Genomic DNA, 19,054 nt, shown 5'->3' with positions numbered 1-19,054 from the left:
TCAATTAATTCAAATATCCTAAGGGTCCCTATATTCTAATTATTTTTCATTCTATTTATAATCCACAGCCATTTAGGAACGTGACTGACACAGAGGATACCAACAGCGACTTTAATGACAGGTTTGATCCTTTTTAGGTCAATCAAAAGAATTTTTAGTTTGTAAGACACAACACACAACCATAGGGAAAAATCATTTCCATTAAATATTACAACAGGTAAAACCAGAGCCACTTCGTCATCTGTATTTTTGTCTTTATGAGTATTTACCTGTTTTCAGATATGATATTGTGTGTGTATATTTCTTTTTTTTGTCTAATAAAATGTACTATGCATGTACATTTTAGGGCAATTAAAAGAAATTAAACCACATAAAAACCTGTGCTGTCTCTAAAGCAATATTTCCTGGTTTGAATACAAAGAAAGCCCTAACCCTGGTGATCTTGTAGGAGGCACAACATATTGAAAGACTGCAAGTACTCTGGACAGAATCTTTGGATCGAAGTGTTTGAGAAGCAGTGTAATGAAGAAAGGAAAAACAAAAATAAAAAAAATAAAATAAATAAATAAATAATAAAAAATCATAATCATTATTTAAACACAACTTAAAACAATAGTAGAAATTACATCCATGATGAAAAATTAAAAAAATAATAATAATTTTGATGTCAAATTAACTTCATTCTCAAATTCTGATCAAGGAAATGCAGTTAAAACCTTCTTTGATGACAAACAGAGATAAGCATTACATCACTTAAACGAGATACTAAAAAGAATGTAATAATAAACCTATCCATTAGTGATTAGGCTAGAGTTTAGTGTTTAACCTTATGACCACCTCTTTGTTTCTGCCCTCACTGTCCCTTCTAACAGCTCCAGTGGCCATGCAGGAGCACTCTGTGGTTCTACAATTACAGACTGTTGCTCTGCATACTTGCTTTGTCACCTTTCACCCTGTTCTTCAACGGTGCAGCCGTGTGGCATCTTATCCACTCATACCAGAGAAACACAGTAACACAGCACAACCCTTTCAGTGTCACTGCATTGCTGAGAATGATCCACTACCCAAATAATACCTGCTCTGTTGTGGTTCTGACCATTGAAGAACAGGGTGAAAGGGGGCAAATAAATATGCAGAGCAACAGACAAACTAGAGCCTGTAATCCGAGGGCTACAAAGTGCTCCTCTATGGACAGTGGGGCTGAGTGAATGGAGAGTGAGTGTAGAAACAAGGAGGTGGTCATAATGTTAAGACTGATCAGTCTGTTTACATGCTGGTTTTTATAATGAGAGAATTTTTTTTATAGGAAACTACATGAACTAATAAGAATATTTTTACTTGCATTTACATGAAATTAAATGTAAATCTTTAAGACATTTCCCTTTGTAAACTATTAAACTAATATATATATATATATATATATATATATATATATATATATATATATATATATAAAACAGACTGCAGGAACCCTGTGGCCTGCATGAGTTTAGTTGGCATACTCTTTTCAATCCAGCACTGACAATTAAGTGTTTAAGCACATCTGTCTCTTTAAGAAGTCTTAAGTGGTCACCTATTACTTTAATACTGTTCTCCAAAATGAGGGAATTAACACAGCTGGAGCTTTGATGAACATACAAGCCTGGAGGAGAATTTAAATTCATTTATCTCAAAAACACGGTGAAGGTGATTTGAGAAGCAAAACCTTCCCCAAAGTTCAGTTGGATAATGGTATGACATGTTTGGTTTAACATGCATCACCTCCATGTCAATAAGAGAGTATACTAGAAGAATCCTCAGCTGTGGTCAAGCCACAAACCTAAGTTTCGGAGGCAGGGGCTTTTGCCAACAAACACCCTAGGCTGAGAACTGTAATGTTATTGCATCTTAGAGCAGGAAAATACAAAATGCACACAAACCGCTTCACTGACTACTACAGATACGAACTTCTACACTGGCTAAGCTAGTACTAGCCAGTAATTTAAAAATGGCCTTTAAACACTATGGAGTGAGCTAGTGTGGTGACTACAGGCAAGACCAACTGCATACCTACACATTACCTTTTCACATGTATTCTCTTACCTCATCCAGCGATATAATAGGGCAATCTGTGCTGCTACATTTGACAAAAGAGGGTGTGTATGGTTTTAAATGCAGGACTATGCATATCACGTGTCACAAATCACAATTTGCATTTCTATGATTTTTATTAATTTAACTGAGACCTAATTATATACTTTTACCTCACAGCAAGGTTGAAATTTGTGAAAGGTACAATATTTAGCTGTTTATTTGCATTTTCAGATTTTTATTAATGCTGAATAACATTTGAGGCCACTGAATAAAGTAGACAGAGATTAAAAAGCAGAAAATAACTAACTAGAAACTAAAGCTCTAGTAGCAAATAAATGTGGGCAGTGAATGAGCATAATGCTATGCATTTAAAGTTTTGTCTGCGGTGCAAATGACCACTGAAACACACAAACACACACACACACACACATACACATACATATATTAGACACACACACACACATTTCATTAACACAATCTGTGTGGTTTATAATAAGTCACTTGTTTAAACGGCTGGTTGTAATGAATTGAGTCGGTTAACTTCTGTGAGCCACTTCAGAGCCAGAGCCAAATTAGTTTGGTGAGAAATAAGAGGTGTTTTATAAATTAACACATTCTAAACTGACACGAGGTAAATGTGTTGACCTGTTTTCTTTTAGCAGTTACATACTAAATGATATACCATCGTTTTCTATGAAGTAGGTGATCTTGGAATAAGCCTCTAAGCTTAAATAATATTGACAGATTGGTTTCTAAACACGGGCAGGTCCGCCCAGCAGCTTTCTTTCAAACTATTGTTATGGAAAGAGGGACCACATCAACTGTGATTGGTTACATTAGTAGATCTCGAATACCTGTAATATTGTGTAGTGTTTTTTATACACTGTAACAGACTACAATAACTGGCAAGAATTTTTTCCAGTAAATAAATATTTCCAGCGTTTCACCGTGGACGCTGATGTCTGTGAATTGCGACACAGGTGACGGAAGTTCATCGGATAGGTGTCACCTCTCAGAGAAATGCCACGATAAACACGTATGACCGGTTTCCCAGTCATTGGCCTACCGGTTTATTCGCTCCACAGAACCGAAAATAGTGAATAGCACCAAGTCGAACCCTGACCCGAACTGGAACACAGGCCTAGGATGAGACGGTGTAAAACCACATAACACGCACCATCGTTTTCATACGTTGACTACAATTGTCCCACACCTTGCACCTGGCGTAGTAAGAATGCAGGAGGTCGGTGTTTCCTTGTCAATTATGTCAACAAACCATTGACGAATTCAGTTCAGTCGTAGCAAAGTATCGGCCGGTGAAACACATTCTATTTCAGCGCGTATAAACACGTCACGATATCTTACCTGCTGCTTGTCGAAATGATCCCTTTCTGCTCCTAGGTTCGTTTCCGTCCGTTTACTCTTCACACGTGATGGTACCTGCCGTATTGAATTCATCCTTCTCTGTAGCCAAGTTGTTTCTCACGAATATGACGCCAACTAGAGATAATAAAAACCTGACTCCAAAACGAGTTCGCGTTAGACCACCAACCAAAAAATAATACTGAATTTCCTGCGCGTTTTCAAGTATACGAATTCAGTATTGGTGCGTTCAAACTTGCACAGTGAACTCGAATTACTGGACGTTTAGAAACTGAGCATCTCGCTTGTCATCTGTCGCTGCAATAAAATTATCAGTGAGACTGTGCGGAACAACATTTTGTCAAAGCGCAGGGGTGGCGTCAAACGTCTGAACCCTCCTTCTTTACGTCAACCGTGATGTAATAACCACGCCCACCGTTCCATTTGTGGAAGGTGGAAGCAGGTTTCTTTTGACAGACAAGCATTTTGTACAAGGTAGGGCATAAACAATTTTGTCCCCTGTGGTCAGTAGTTGTATATTCATTTCTGAACAAACTTAAGACGAATATTGAATATAAATATGGATGGATAAAAAAATCCCTCATTCATTCTTCTCCCTACTTAATAAATGTAACCTTCCTCACTTTTTAGTTCATGCACCCAACACATTTGGAGAATTTCACACAGCCAGTCCATCTACCAACATGTGTTTTTGGATTGTGGGAGGAAACTAGAGCACCCAAGCAGACACTAGGAGAATACATCCAACTCTTTAAAGACTATGGCACTACCTGCAGCTTCACTGTGCCAAGTTAGGACATATCACATATGTAGACTTTCTGCATTTTTGCCAGGGTTCAAACAACACGATTTACAAAAGCCTTCCCACTTAACTACATTTTATTGTTGTTCATTGATAAATTAAAAGGAATTCTCTGTTCCAAAATAAATCAGGTAGCAGTTACTTTCAGGCATCTGAGGACACAATATTGTTTGGCCAAGAATGACTGCAGCACCACATAAGATCAAATCTGAATAAGAAGCTAACTTAAGCTTCAAAATAAATGGTAGCTTTTGCCCTTACTCTATCATTTTAGAAAAACTAACTTACTCACTTAGAATAGTGATTTTGGCTTCTTATGCCATTTGACAAATCCATGACCTTCCAGAATTTAAAATGAGGGTTCGAGCTGACTGTCTGTGAGATCCACATGGGTTTTCTCTGGGTGCTCCGGCTTCCTCCCATGGTCAAAAAAAAAAAAAAAAAAAAGGTTTGTAGGTGAATTGTTCATATGTGTGAGTGTGTGTCACCCTGCAATTGCACCCAGTGATTCTTGTACCTCCAGGGTGTGTTCCCGCCTTGCGCCCAATGATTCCAGGTAGGCTCTGGACCCCCCTGCGACCCTAGAATTGGATAAGCGGGATGGATGGAATTGGATGTTTAAAAGTAAAATAAAAACAAAAATAATGCTATGAAATTTTCCATTCTCTAGCCAAAGTAATTTTAGATCTAATTACACAATACCGAATTTGCACCCTTCAAAACACTGTGCATATTGACGTAACTCCTGTGAGAGTTAGGAAATCTTTAATATATATATATATCTTCCTGAAAAGTTGGGACATTTTGTAAACTGAAATAAAAACAAATAAACTGCATGAATTGTTTTAAAAAAGATATATTTTATTTGTAATTGTTTTATTACGGCAACATAGAAAGAAGGGAAAACGTTTACCAATGTGTTAAATCAAATTCATTCATTCATTGTCTGTAAGTGCTGGTCCAGTTCAGGGTCACCGTGGGTCCCAAGCCTACCCTGGAGTGGATTCCAGTCCTTCACAGGGCAACACACATTCACACACTCACACCTACTGACACTTTTGAGTTGCCAGTCCACCAATGTGTTTTTGGACCGTGGGAGGAAACTGGAGCACCTAGAGGAAACCCACGCAGACATGGGGAGAACACACCAAACTTCTTACAGACAGTCACAGACTTGAGCGTACCACCACAGTGACAATTTTTCTGAAAGTGTCCTGCTCCCAGTCACTGCGTTTACACTTTAACTAACTTCTTAACCTTAAATCCACACTGGCTGTATCTAACCCACTGATACAATTCATGCATTCTCAGTTCCACCAGTCCCTAAGACTTTAGACTAGCATCAGGTCTGACGGGATTAGCAGGTCTAATAAGAAAAGTTTAACTTAAAAGGGAGCACCAGAAGAGCCACACAGGTATGAGGACTCCCTGAGATATCAGCATCTTTCTGCTTCACTGTAAATAAACCTGGCTAAAGTTGATTAGGTGTCCAAATTTCCCTATATTCATGGACATCTAGATATGCACATTGTATGTAACTGGAAATATTACAAAATATTTGACTCAATAAATAGGTTTTTAATAGTGATGTCCTGACCAAGTTGTTTTGCTCTCAATCCTGAACTAATCCTTTTAATATTGAGTGTCACCTGACGAGTCCCGAAAGATGATTGTATTGTCCTATAATACTGTTATAGGAATAATGCTGTTGATAATACAATTGCACAGCGCACACTTCAAATACACTCTAGTTATTAAACCCAGTGTATCTGCTTCACAGGTGAATATCTCTGCAGGGCATTAAGAAAAGCTTGCCTTCATCCAAGCTGCTGCTTAATGTATTTTTACAAAATAACAAGTAAACTAAATGTGTCTTTATAAACAGCTTGTATGTAGTGGTAATGTAGTATTAAAGTAGTAAAAACAGAACACTCAGAATGAGTAATACAATCAAAATACAACCTTGAAATGCTAGAATAGTTTAACATTCACAGTCACAAGGAATATAAACCACAGTTCCGCTCAGTGCAGCAGAATTACAGCAGTTTCAGTTTTATGAAAACAACAGAGGGTTTTAATCTCACTCTCTTACATACACACAGATACACAGTTAAAAAATGCCATGATCAGCTCCGATACTGATCTTTGGGATAAGACTGAGTCATTCCTTATATTTAAAGGAACACTACATAGTATTTTTTAGCTTAAAATTACAGCTTTAAAATCATATATATGAGATATACTTTTGTACTAGATCAAATTTTACACACACTCTTAATATCTGGTGGCTTCACCTTTAAACATCTGAAATTGAACCAAATATTTAGGCTAGCCAGGCAGCACGGTGGCACACAGCTCACACAGCTCCAGGGACCTGGAGGTTGTGGGTTCAAGTCCCGCTCCGGGTGACTGTCTGTGAGGAGTTTGGTGTGTTCTCCCTGTGTACATGTGGGTTTCCTCCCATGCTCCAAAAACACATGTTGGTAGGTGGACTGGCAACTCAAAAGTGTCCATAGGTGTGAGTGTGTCCTTGCCTTATGCCCATCGCGACCCTGACCTGGATAAGCCTTACACAAACCTACACAAAATGATCATATCCCTCCTGACAGAACATACAATTCAGTTGCTCAGAGGATAACCTAACATCATTATCCTAGCTGTCCTTAAGCCATTGTGTCACAGCTATTGAGAATTGCTTAGGATAATTTGAGATCAATTTTCAGACTTCTGGTGTTGCATCAGGTTATAACATTCAAATAAAAGGACTCAGATGTAGAGCTTAAAGATGTTTATCAATATTCAAGGTTATCAAAAAAGTTACTAACTGGACAATGTTATGATTTTTCACATGATACTTTGGAGATAAGCATTTATTTTCATTCAAATTCATATGATATTAGGCAATGATATAATGTTGTTAATGATGCTGGTAATGATATAATGCTGTCAAAATTAATTCAAGAGTGTGACTGTAGTTTTTTGGCATTTGGAGGCACTTGGAATGTGGAGAGACATCGCCTTAAGGCAGGGGTGTCAAACCAAATCCACGGAGGGCCGTGTGAGTGCAGGTTTTCTTTCCAACCACGCAGAAGCCACACCTCATTCCACCTGTTTTTAATCATTGGATATAATCAATAGATCTTGACTTTCAGTAGTGTGGGGCTTTTGCGTGGTTGAAAAGAACACCTGCACTCACACGGCCCTCCGTGGATTTGGTTTGACACCCCTGCTTTAAGGGAACACGAGGTAAGATCTGGTATGATTGCTCCTGAGGCTCCCCCTAGTGTTATTCATTTCACAGCACTGTACTGAAACCAATGGGTTCAGGGAGGGGGTGGTTTCCTACCATTCTCTAAATGTTGCATCGTGCAGTTTCTACAGTGCTGAGCCCAGAGTAGCAGCAACAGAGGCTCTATTCTCCCCATTACAGCCAAGTGAAATGTCACAATGATTCTGAAGCTGTAATTTTAAGGTAAAAAATATTACACAGTGTTCCTTTAAGCCAGCCAAGTTTCGAAGCACTGACAAAAAGAGCACAGTGACATCTGGTGGTTTATTAAGAAAGAAGTCAAAGAAGCCAAATGATTATTATCATGAGGAATTGTACTATGATTTTTGGAAACACACAAACTGGGACAGTGGGTCTTTCTTATTTGGTCACTGTTGTGCCCAGTCTTTTTTTCTTTTTAATGTATTATTTAATCTAAAGTAGAATATGCCCATTTTATTGATAATATCCAATGTATAGTAGTGTTTTGAACATGTGCAAATAAGAAAGTGAAGAAACTCATTATAGTGCGCCTAGTAAACTGTTTCTTAACTGTTATCAAAGTGTGATTATTGTGGACCCAAACTACAGACTAACTACACAAACTACAGTTATTCACATAATAACAAAACACGGTGTCAGAAGTGTTAATCCAGAAGTGACCGCTCCGGAGAACTCTGTTTGACTGTACACATTTGCCTGTGCTGGTTTAACAAAAAAAAAGATGAGAACCACAAAACAGAAGCCACCTGCAAAGTTAAAATAACTGATAATTGGCGTTGATAACAAAGTAGAGAAGGTGTATCTGAAACAGGGACCTATTCAAAGCACTGGATTGTCTGCATGATAACACATCATTTGCATTGACAAGACAATATGTCCAATAATGCACCTTTGCAGGATGTAAAGCCTTGGAGCGATTTTAAAAAACTAATGAGCCAATGGAACGGTTTAGAAAAGTGGAAAAACTGAACAGGGACAAACACTAGGATGGTGTGTCTGAACTGACATTTGACGGACAGTGACATATTTAGAATGTGTGCATAAGAAGCGGGACAATGCAAAAGATGTGCAGAAATTTAAGCAGATTATAAATCGTACAGGAAACCTCATACTAAACCTCTGAGCAGATTGTACCATGAGACGACTATAAGAAAAAAAAATGAATGGAAGTGGCAACAGAAAAAAAAGTATAGTAACAGCTCAAGTGCTGACCAAGGAACCAGTGTTGACATTTTTTGATCCTGCAAGGTCCATAAAAATGTCACCTGATGCATCAGTAGCTGGTGTAGCTGCAGTCCCTCTACAACAATATAAAGAACATTAGCTTTAATGGCTTAAGGCAGCACACCACTAGAAAGCAAGTATACACCTGCTCAGCTCTTGATTGAGGTGGCACAGTGGTGTTACAAGAAGTGTTGCTGCCGCACAGCTCCAGGGTTCAGGGGTTGTGAGTTAAATCCCACCTCAGGAGTTTGGTGTGCTCTCGCTGTGTTGGCATGAGTTTCCTCCGGGTGTGGTTTTGTTCCCATAATCCAAAAACACATTTTGGTTGGTTGAAGGTATCAGCTGAGCTCCATCGTAAAGATCTGTAAGAGAGTTAGTGAGTATGAAGCCCAGATGGAGGACAAAGGAATGAACATGAGGATTAAAAAGAACTGGGAAGTTAGATGCAAGAAACAAGTGTCTTTTTAAAACAATTCTTGCAATACTGGACTGTATTAATCTTCATGTATGTGGTCAACTTTAGGCTTCAGATTTGTAAAAAACAATGTGATTATTATTTTTTCACTAGGGGCAGCACGGTGGTGCAGCAGGTAGTGTCGCAGTCACACAGCTCCAGGGACCTGGAAGTTGTGGGTTCGATTCCCGCTCCGGGTGACTGTCTGTGAGGAGTTGGTGTGTTCTCCCCGTGTCTGCGTGGGTTTCCTCCGGGTGCTCTGGTTTCCTCCCATGGTCCAAAAACACGTTGGTAGGTGGATTGACGACTCAAAAGTGTCAGTAGGTGTGAGTGTGTGTTGCCCTGTGAAGGACTGGCGCCCCATCAAGGGTGTATTCCCGCCTTGCGCCCAATGATTCCAGGTAGGCTCTGGACCATTCGCGACCCTGAACTGGATAAGGGTTACAGATAATGAATGAATGAATGAATTTTTCACTAGTAGTAAATTTGTATGTTTTTGTCTACAACACAAAATAAAGGTGATTTCCTTAACATTCATTAGGTTTTACCTGGACTTTATTTGTGGATGTATTCACATTCTCAGATAAAAAAATTGAACAATAGAGGTACATTATTAGTCACTAAAGGTACAAACAGGTTAAACTTACCTTTAAAAGGCACAGCAGTGGTGTTAAAGTCTAGTTCATTCATTGTCCACTTATCCAGTTCAGAGTTGCGGTGGGTCTGGAGTCTACCCAGAATCACAGGACAGGAACACACCCTGGAAAGGGCACCAGTCCTTCACAGGGCGACATACACTCACACTCAAAACTTAGGTTTTTGGACCATGGGAGGACAGCAACCACACAGACACGGAGAGAACACATTAACTCTTCACAGTCACCCGGTGCAGGACTTGAACCCACAACCTCCAGGTCCCTGGAGCTGTGTGACTGCACCACCGTGCCACCCCCTTAAAGTCTAGTTGTGTTTTCTATATGTAGATTACATTTTCTTCTCTGGAAGAAGAGGGGGTCCAGAGCCTACCTGGAATCATTGGGCACAAGGCGGGAATACACCCTGGAGGGGGCGCCAGTCCTTCACAGGGCAACACAGACACACACCTACGGACACTTTGGAGTCACCAATCCACCTACCAACGTGTGTTTTTTGGATCGTGGGAGGAAACCGGAGCACCCGGAGGAAACCCATGCGGACACGGGGAGAACACACCAACTCCTCACAGACAGTCACCCGGAGCGGGAATCGAAGGTCCCTGGAGCTGTGTGACTGCGACACTACCTGCTGCGCCACCGTGCCGCCCTGGGGGTAGTCTAATCAACACAATTTTAAAATCTACAATTATAATAGAATAAGGTGCAATTATGTTCCCTAACTAAAGGTACTGAATATGTGCCCTTGAGGGTACTACCACAGTGACAGCAAAACGTACCACCACATTTAGTTTTTCGGACAGTGTACAGTATTTTTTCCTCTGGTTTTCTTCTTAAGGTTGGTGTGTCTTTCTTTTTCCTTTTTCCTTCAACTACAAGAATATTAAGAAATAAATCATAAAAGAGATTTAGGTTTTTCTGGGGCTTGCGAAAATCAGGTGGCATTTACAATGCACCTAAAAAAAGAGATACAAGGTTTTCTGCTGACAATGTTGATATGATTTATTAAACTGTACTTTTGTCAGAACATGAGTCCTTATGATTAAATATATTTACATTATTGCCACTCTTACCCAGAGCAACTCACAAAAAGTAATATCTCATCTACTCAGGATATGTACTCTCGCAATTTCAATAGGTTGTATATAGAATAAAGTGCCTGGACACAATGTCTATGGAGTTCATACAGCTTAAAAAAACCCATCTGCAATCTTTACAAAATGTAAAGATTCTTTACTAATTCTTTATTTTGGAGTTTACAATGTGTATTGAGTTTCCAACTGGAGAATATCCAGACACCCCTCTTTGTTTTGAGTATATAAAATGTTCTTGAGGTTTCACACAAGGGTCTATAGTTTTTTCTGTTTCTGGGAGTGTGATTGTATATTAACGTTGACTATATATAGTCAAGATTACTATAAAAAAAGAAATCAAATCAAATCTTTACCGTCATGAAAAGCTGTGAGTAACAAGAGATGACCCATTGTATCAATTACATAGTTTATTTTTTTTCCCCCAAAACTCTTAAATCTGTCTCAGCATGAAGACTTGTGGAGGTCGAGCTCCTTATTTTAATGGTTATATCGCCATCTTCTGGACATATCATATCACAGCGTTCTTAATACAAATAAACACTTGTTAATGAACCAATTTAATAACTAATAAAAACTGTACGAAGTTTAGGTTAAGATTGAAAAGAGTAGGAGTCACTACTGCCTAAAAGTCATTATTAATGGAGCATTTCCACTGCATAGTTTGTACTCTACTCGACTGTACTTGCTTTTTTGGCCCTTGGTACCAGTTGGTTTTCCACTAGCACAGCTTCCCCCTTGAAATGTAGCTAGTGACATTGGAAAACTTCGTAATTAATAGGAACTGCAGACTTTAGAAACAACAACTGCAGCAGTAAGGGCTCTTTGCACTAGTTCAGACATATCAGTGTAGTTTTATATATTTATTTATTCTTGCTCCATCCTGTCTCGCTGGAATCTTTCATCGGCCACCAATCCAAGAAGCATTTGAAACTTGAGCATTTGAAATTTAAAAAAGGCCATGACATAATTTTATGAACTAGTGTTGTAAGTGAGATGAAAACAAATTTGATTTGTCTTGGAGATTTTACAAACATCTAGTGTGTGCTGGATGTCTGCATTTTGCTGGATGTCTCTCTGACCAGTGATAGCTCTGCAAGGTTTACACATCATGTTTAGTCCCTACTCAGTTTGCTTGGAACTACGAGCAAGCAGGTATTTAAAAAAAAAACCTGGTTAAGGGGAATCAGGTACCAAATTTGCCTAATGGAAAAGCTAAAATCAAAGTAGCGCCTAGTTAAGTAAAGTACGTAGGTATCATGCAGTGGAAAAGCATTATAAGTCATTTCTGAGTCTGAGATATTAGACTGAGTAAATGATTATAACCTTTGAGTCATTACATCCTGGGTGTTAGCCCAGGAGTTACTATAATCTATTGCACTGCGAAAATAAATAATTAATTAATTGTCTGAAACCACTTATTCAGGTCAGGGTCACTCACCTATGAACACTTTCAAGTCACCAATCCACCTACCAACGTGTGTTTTGGACCGTGGGAGAAAACCAGAACACCCGGAGGAAACGCACGTGGACACGGGGAGAACACACCAAACTCCTCACCGACAGTCACCAGGAGCAGGGCTTGAACCCACAACCTCCAGGTCCCTGGAGCTGTGTGACTGCGACACTACCTGCTGCACAACCATGCCGCCCTGGGGGTAGTCAAATCAACACAATTTTAAAATCAACAATTATAATAGAATAAAGTGCAATTATGTTCCCTAACTAAAGGCACTGAATATGTGCCCTTGAGGGTACTACCACAGTGTTTTGATTGACACCTCCCTCTTAACTGAATATGTGAAACATTAAATTTAAAATGCTGAAGTTCCTTCCACATTTTCACTTTTGGTGTGAATGAGTTGGTGCTTTTGAAGATTGTTCTGTCGACTAAATCTCTGTCCACAGATGGAGCAGGAATATGTTTTTTCTCCAGTATGAATACGCTGATGTCTTCGTAAACTGCTGACTCTGGTAAAGTTCTGTCCACACTCTGGACACTGCTTCGATTTCTGTCTGGTTTGAATCTGCTGGAATAGTTGGAGTTGACCCCCTTCAGTGTGAATTCGCTGGTGTTTCTTGAGGGTACCACTGTCTCTAAATCTCTTCCCACACTCTGGACACGGATAAGGTTTTTCTCCTGTATGAATTCGCTGGTGTCTTTGTAAACTGCTGTGTCTGTTAAAACTCTGCCCACAATCTGAACACTGATATGGCATCTCTCCAGTGTGAATTTGATGGTGTGTTTTGAGGCTATATTTCTTTCTGAAACTCTTCCCACACTCTGAGCACTGATATGGTTTCTCTCCGGTATGAATATGGAGGTGTGACTGGAGGTGACTTTGAACTGTAAAATTCTTCCCACATTGTGAACACTGATACGGTTTTTCTCCAGTATGAATTCGCTGGTGTACTTGGAAGCTAGTGAGTAAAATGAAATTCTTCCCACACTCTGGGCAGTGATAAGGTTTCTCTCCGGTATGAATTCGCTGGTGTGTTTGGAGATGATTTGGTCTTGTAAATCTTTTCCCACACTCTGAGCATTGATAGGGCTTTTCTCCAGTATGACTTAGCTGATGTTGTTGTAGAGTACGTTTCTCTGTAAAATTCCTCCCACACTCTGAGCAATGATAAGGTTTTTCTCCAGTATGAATTCGTTGGTGCACTTGGAGATTACTTTTCTGACTAAAATTTCTTCCACATACTGTGCACTGATATGGTTTCTCCCTCGTATGAATCCTTTGGTGCACTTGGTGATCAACTTGTCGAGTAAATTTTCTCCCACACTCTGAGCAGTGATAAGGCTTTTCTCCAGTGTGAATTCGACAGTGTTTTTGGAAATTGCTTTGTACAGCAAAACTCTTCCCACACTCTGAACAGTGATAGGGTTTTACCCCAGTATGAATCCGCTGGTGTACTTTAAAAGAATGTGTTTGCGTAAAACATTTTCCACAGTCTGGGCACTGCTGAGTTCTGCTTCTACATTGCTTTTGTGTTTCTCTGAGAGTATTATGAGATGTTTCCTGAGAGCTGTAGCTTGTGGACAATATATTCTCATTTTTGATCTCCTCTAATTTCAGCATTTTGGAATATTCCTTCTGTTGCTTCTGTGAAGTAAGTTAGAACCACTATGAGCAAGAGAAGACTCGCAACAAAGGGGTGTTTCTTTCTGGAAGAGAAAAAGGACAATAAAAGGTGATCCAGTGTCAATTGCAACAATATAGTCGCATACAGTTAGATCAGGTGAAAATGTACACACAAACCAAAAACTGTATTAAAAATACAACAGTTAAACACAATTGTTCATCTTGTGTGTAACCTGGATATATGCAGTATGTAACAATCAGTGGAAAATGTAAGTACAAACCACATTTCCAGAAAAGTTGGGATATTTTATAAAACACAATAAAACTGTAAACATTTTTTTAAATGCATTATCTGTATGATTTATGATTACTGTTTTATAATGCAATTGTGTGTTTTTTTTTTTTTCCTGCAGTTGTCTTCTATTGGAAGGTCTGCCACAGGACCAGTAAGATTTAGCAATGTGTTTACCTCAGTTTCCTTGCCAAACCCACTGCCTTCCAGTGTATTCAGCCTCTAAAGGAAGGGTAGGGGACAAATTTTCCTATGGGGTCCACATTGTATGGAGTGTACTGTGTGTCAAAAGCTTTACAAAAGCAAAAATATATCTGCAAGCAAAATTCTTAGAATGAAGAGCAGAAAGTATATATTATGAATGCAAAACAGAAAAAATATATTAAAAGTATATTCTTAAAATATATATATAACTCTTTGCAGTTATTTGATACTAATTTTTGTTTGTATTTTGCCAATTTTTGCTTTCATTGTTTTTGATTTTTGGATTTTCCTGTCATATTTTACGCGTGGGACGGTCTTAGAGGAAGGCGTTTACCTTGAATCTCCATTGGTTAATGATTTTGCGCTCTGAAGCCAACTGAAGCTCTCTCCACTTGTCTGGTTTTATAATGATTTTATAAAGATGACACTAAAACATGCACAGAAAATGTATGTCCACAGTTGAGTGTCAATCCACTGTTCAAAAGCATATAATTGCCATTAAACACTATTAGTACACAAGTATTTTAACAAAGTGTAGGTTAAGGCCTTTTTTACAACTAGAGGGGTGCTTTGGTAAACTGAATTTTAGCATTAAAACGTTCATACAAACACAGTTAATTGGTAAATAGTAGCATTGCCGATGTTCATTTTCTTTCCCTACGTCAGTGTTTATCTCCATTCAGTTGACTAGAAGTTTAAAAAGCTCATGTTAGTGAAGTGTGCTAAATATTCATGGTCATGTTTAATGTAGTTTTTATACCGTCTAGATTAAGGGTTACACATTTTCCTGTCTTGACAAAACTATACAAGGACACATTTATTAACACACAATATATAGTAAGTTTATCCAATATATTATTTTATTTTAACTAGCTAAAACAAACAAACAAACACACACACACACACACACATATATATATATATATATATATATATATATATATATATATATATAAAGAGAGAGAGAGAGAGAGAGAATGGCTAATTTTCATCCTAAGTATAATTAGAGATCAACATAAGCCAACTTTCATCCTACCAGCAACCACAAATTTCCTAATATCATCTATTTTTGAAAATATAAATGAAAAAAAGCATCCTACACCTAATCATTAAGTTTCCTGTGGCAGTTTATAATCCGAGGAGCAACAATTTCCTTCATCTGTACACATAAAATTCCCACTACATCGTTCACTCCTCACTACATCAGGTAGGCCCCTCATCAGTAATTTATTAAATTAAGCCCATGATACATCTGGAAGACTCAACAGTGAAATTTGTCACCCCAAGCTAACTTTACAGCCCTACCATGCTCTTTTATGTAGATCTACACTGGCCTCCGTGGTGACTGAAGCCATACCAAGCCCCACTGGCACAGTTAATGCATGCTCAGTGCCACCATTAATATTTACAGATCTGGTCCTATAGCACTTGCCGGAACAAAAATATACCTTTGACTTAGCAATCCATTCACTCACCACACACTTGAGACCTTGATTGATGCTCATTTATACACAAGCATGATAACATCATCAGTTACTAGTAACGAAGTAAAGGTAATCTGTTACTGTACTTAAGTAACTTTTTGTGTATCTGTATTTTACTGAAGTACTTTTATTTTGGGGACTTTTTACTTTAACTTCACTGCATTGCAAAGTCAAATGTTTTACGTTTTACTCCCCTATATTATGAGAAATCTGTCGTTTGTTTTGTGGGTGCATAAAATACATTTAAATTTCAAGATGAAAAAGCACATAATCACACCAATCAGGTTCCAGCACACACCTTGTTAAAAGTGTGTTGGTCTAGACAGAGCAATCCATTTTAACATCAATGCACCAGCATCGAGTTCCAGTGGGAGTGCATATGCCAAAAAAATTGATGAAAATCCTAACTTGCCATAGCAACCCTGGCATTGTCATGCATTTTTTGTGAATTTATACACTTTCCGTGTTTTGGAGAATGTTTATGAACAAAAACCTACAATGCTTTATATATATTATCAAAAACATAAACATCAAAACTGTTAAGCAAATATAAGTAAATAATGACTAAAACATTACATTTCATCATATTCATACATATTCTAATATTTGTATTTGATAACTAAGCAGACATACTCAGTTTGCAATGAAAACATGTTAATAGGTATTTATTGAATAAATCTACTCTATAAAAAAGAGCATCCCAAATCAAAATGGAAAAACAATTATCTTTTTATTGGATGGGAGTATATACCTGTTTTTGTCTTTTTATTTTTTTTACTAATTTAAAAGCATCTCTTGATCACAGTCAGACAGCAAAAATGCAAAGTAAACATAAAAGAATGAAACTGAGGTATTCCACAAAGTTAGACAGCTAACTCTGCGAAAACCTGAGTAATGTCCAATAATGTCCACACCAGCTGTGCTCCTATTGGACAGCCTGGACTTCTGCTTAAGTTATCTGGCTAAACTGAGAAACACTGCATTGTATAATACCATCCTGAACTTGGCTATTCATTTATAAACTTTTTATCCATTTTTCCTGCTCTGCCTAACCCTATTCCAAAGTGAAATATCTATGTTAACATGACACAGATGTTTCAAGTTGTTTAGGCATCAGAATGTAACAAAACTACTTACAGAAACTGCAGAATACCCAACATTAAACACTCAATAGCGTAATGTCAACGTAATTAGCTAAATAGATCGAACAACAACGTTTGTGACATAAATATAACACATACAAAGATGTATATACAGATAACACAGCTGTAAACAGAGTGAAAAGTCAATGTTTACCTCCAGCTGATGTAAATCTTTTCTTCTCCGCTGTGTTATGTTTAGAAGACGACAGTTATGTCAATGGCGCCCCCTGCAGGAGCTCTGGGAAACCACAACGTCATCTCAAAGTCTGTGCTGGGACGACGAGCGAAATGAAATCCCGGGGTGGGGCTTTCTGCTCTGGTGCTTTTTCTTCGTACAACGTTCTTCAACGTTGTTTCCGAAATAACTGTCTCAAAGGAAACAGTCAGATGCTGTTTTACAGAGCACTTTCAATCATAGTTTACCACAGGTCAACAACTCGTTCATCCGACATCTTACAGTACGGAGCCCCAAGGAACCATGGGGGAAAATGATCGATATTCCCATTACACACATAGTTTCAAGAACAGTTTCCCAGTAATCATACTATGGAGCTATAAAACCCCTGAGCACCTGTGACAGTGAAATCTGTAGTTTTTGAAAATTGTGACACATGTATCAATATATTTGAAATCACAGAAATGTATGTCTATTTGAGGAAATGCATTTTACACAATGAAGTAAAGCCTACATTTACTGATGGACAGACATTTGATCAAAAATGTCTTATGTTGTATCATAAATCACTATGTTGTGCATGGGATCAGCACATTACCAAATATAATAATGAAGACTATTACTAAAATTAAGTTTTTGTCAAAGCAGAGGAACAAGGTACATGATTAATCCTCTTGGAGATAAACAAACAGACTCTAGTAAGCACTTATTTTAGCCACCCACACACAAACACACATCCAAACACATACACACACACATACATATAGCTACAGTTTGCAGGCCCGTTCAGATTGCGGAAGATGGTGGTCTGAGGGATATCAATCATACCATATCCAACAATGAATGACCCTCAAGAGCCACCATTATAAGAAATAATAAGAACTTTAAAAACTAATAAGAACCCTAACCCTAACCTTAGAAATAAGAGGGTATTGCAGATGGGCAGATATTGCATATTGAAAAACTCTTTTTTTCAGAGGCTGAAATAAAAACATTACACAATACACATTACGAGCGGTTGGCAATTTATTTTGCAATTGTTTATTAGTGTGTGAGTGTGAACGGTTGGGGAGAAAAAGTCAACCAGTATTTCAGTGATAGTGACAATTTTTTCAAGTCTCTCACCCTTAACAAAAGTACTGTTGATTTTTTTTTTTTTATAAGCAGGGTACATGGTGGAACATGGCAGCTTAAATGTTTGTTTTTTGTTCAGTGGTGCCACTGCTTTCTGCAGTCTTTCTCAGGTAATGAACTCAGATGAGGACCAGTCTACATTGCACAGTTCAAGTTATTGACATCAAACCTAGAGAAATGCATACGAAATAACTGCAGCTGAAATGTCTGCCTAGAGCTGGGAGGGGTGATGTCTGAGCTTTAATTGAACCTACGCTAGGGAGAGCAGCTTTCACAGTAACCTGTGGAAACATCGCATTTGGGGCCATTAAAGGATAATAGCAGTGCTCCCGTTTGCTTCTGATTCACAGCCTACTGTTGGCATGTTTGACTGTCCATTATTACCATGGTCACACCCATGCAGGGACAAAAAACATACTGTCCAGCATTGCAAGTAAATCCAAGTACCTGGTAATAATCGCCACATCAGTTCCTTGTAAGAGCTTGTTCTCTCTCTCTCTCTCTCTCTCTCTCTCTCTCTCTCTCTCTCTCTCTCTCTCTCTCTCTCTCTGAGCATATCCTACAGAAGAAAACAGCTGGTTCATCA

The 19,054-nt window shown here is 38.4% G+C and overlaps 2 protein-coding genes across 4 annotated transcripts in view; both read right to left on the bottom strand.

Annotated features, from left to right (window-relative positions):
- The window catches only part of LOC136679083 (huntingtin-interacting protein 1-related protein-like), a 46,347-nt gene extending 42,599 nt beyond the window's left edge, over positions 1 to 3,748 (bottom strand). The window contains exon 1 of the mRNA XM_066657368.1: positions 3,439 to 3,748. Within this exon, the coding sequence (XP_066513465.1) occupies positions 3,439 to 3,531 (93 nt within the window). The 5' untranslated portion in view covers positions 3,532 to 3,748. The remainder of the gene's footprint in view (positions 1 to 3,438) is intronic.
- A 3,735-nt stretch (positions 3,749 to 7,483) lies between these two features.
- Positions 7,484 to 14,065, bottom strand: LOC136678733 (zinc finger protein ZFP2-like). 3 transcript variants are annotated; one of them, XM_066656851.1, is made up of 3 exons: positions 12,393 to 14,065; positions 9,855 to 10,732; positions 7,484 to 9,115 (listed from the first exon to the last, which is right to left on the bottom strand). In XM_066656851.1, the coding sequence occupies exon 1, from the start codon at positions 14,032 to 14,034 to the stop codon at positions 12,766 to 12,768; it is 1,269 nt and encodes a 422-aa protein (XP_066512948.1). In that variant the 5' UTR covers positions 14,035 to 14,065; the 3' UTR covers positions 7,484 to 9,115; positions 9,855 to 10,732; positions 12,393 to 12,765. The 3 variants fall into 3 exon arrangements, with proteins under 3 accessions (XP_066512948.1, XP_066512947.1, XP_066512949.1); XM_066656850.1 differs by having other exon boundaries at positions 9,855 to 10,520; XM_066656852.1 differs by having other exon boundaries at positions 9,855 to 9,985.
- Positions 14,066 to 19,054: the final 4,989 nt, after the last annotated feature.

This window comes from Hoplias malabaricus, chromosome Y (genome assembly GCF_029633855.1).
Source record: "Hoplias malabaricus isolate fHopMal1 chromosome Y, fHopMal1.hap1, whole genome shotgun sequence".
Taxonomy (NCBI): domain Eukaryota; kingdom Metazoa; phylum Chordata; class Actinopteri; order Characiformes; family Erythrinidae; genus Hoplias; species Hoplias malabaricus.
The sequence above is the reverse complement of the archived record's forward strand: the minus strand, read 5'-3'. Positions and strand labels throughout refer to the sequence as shown.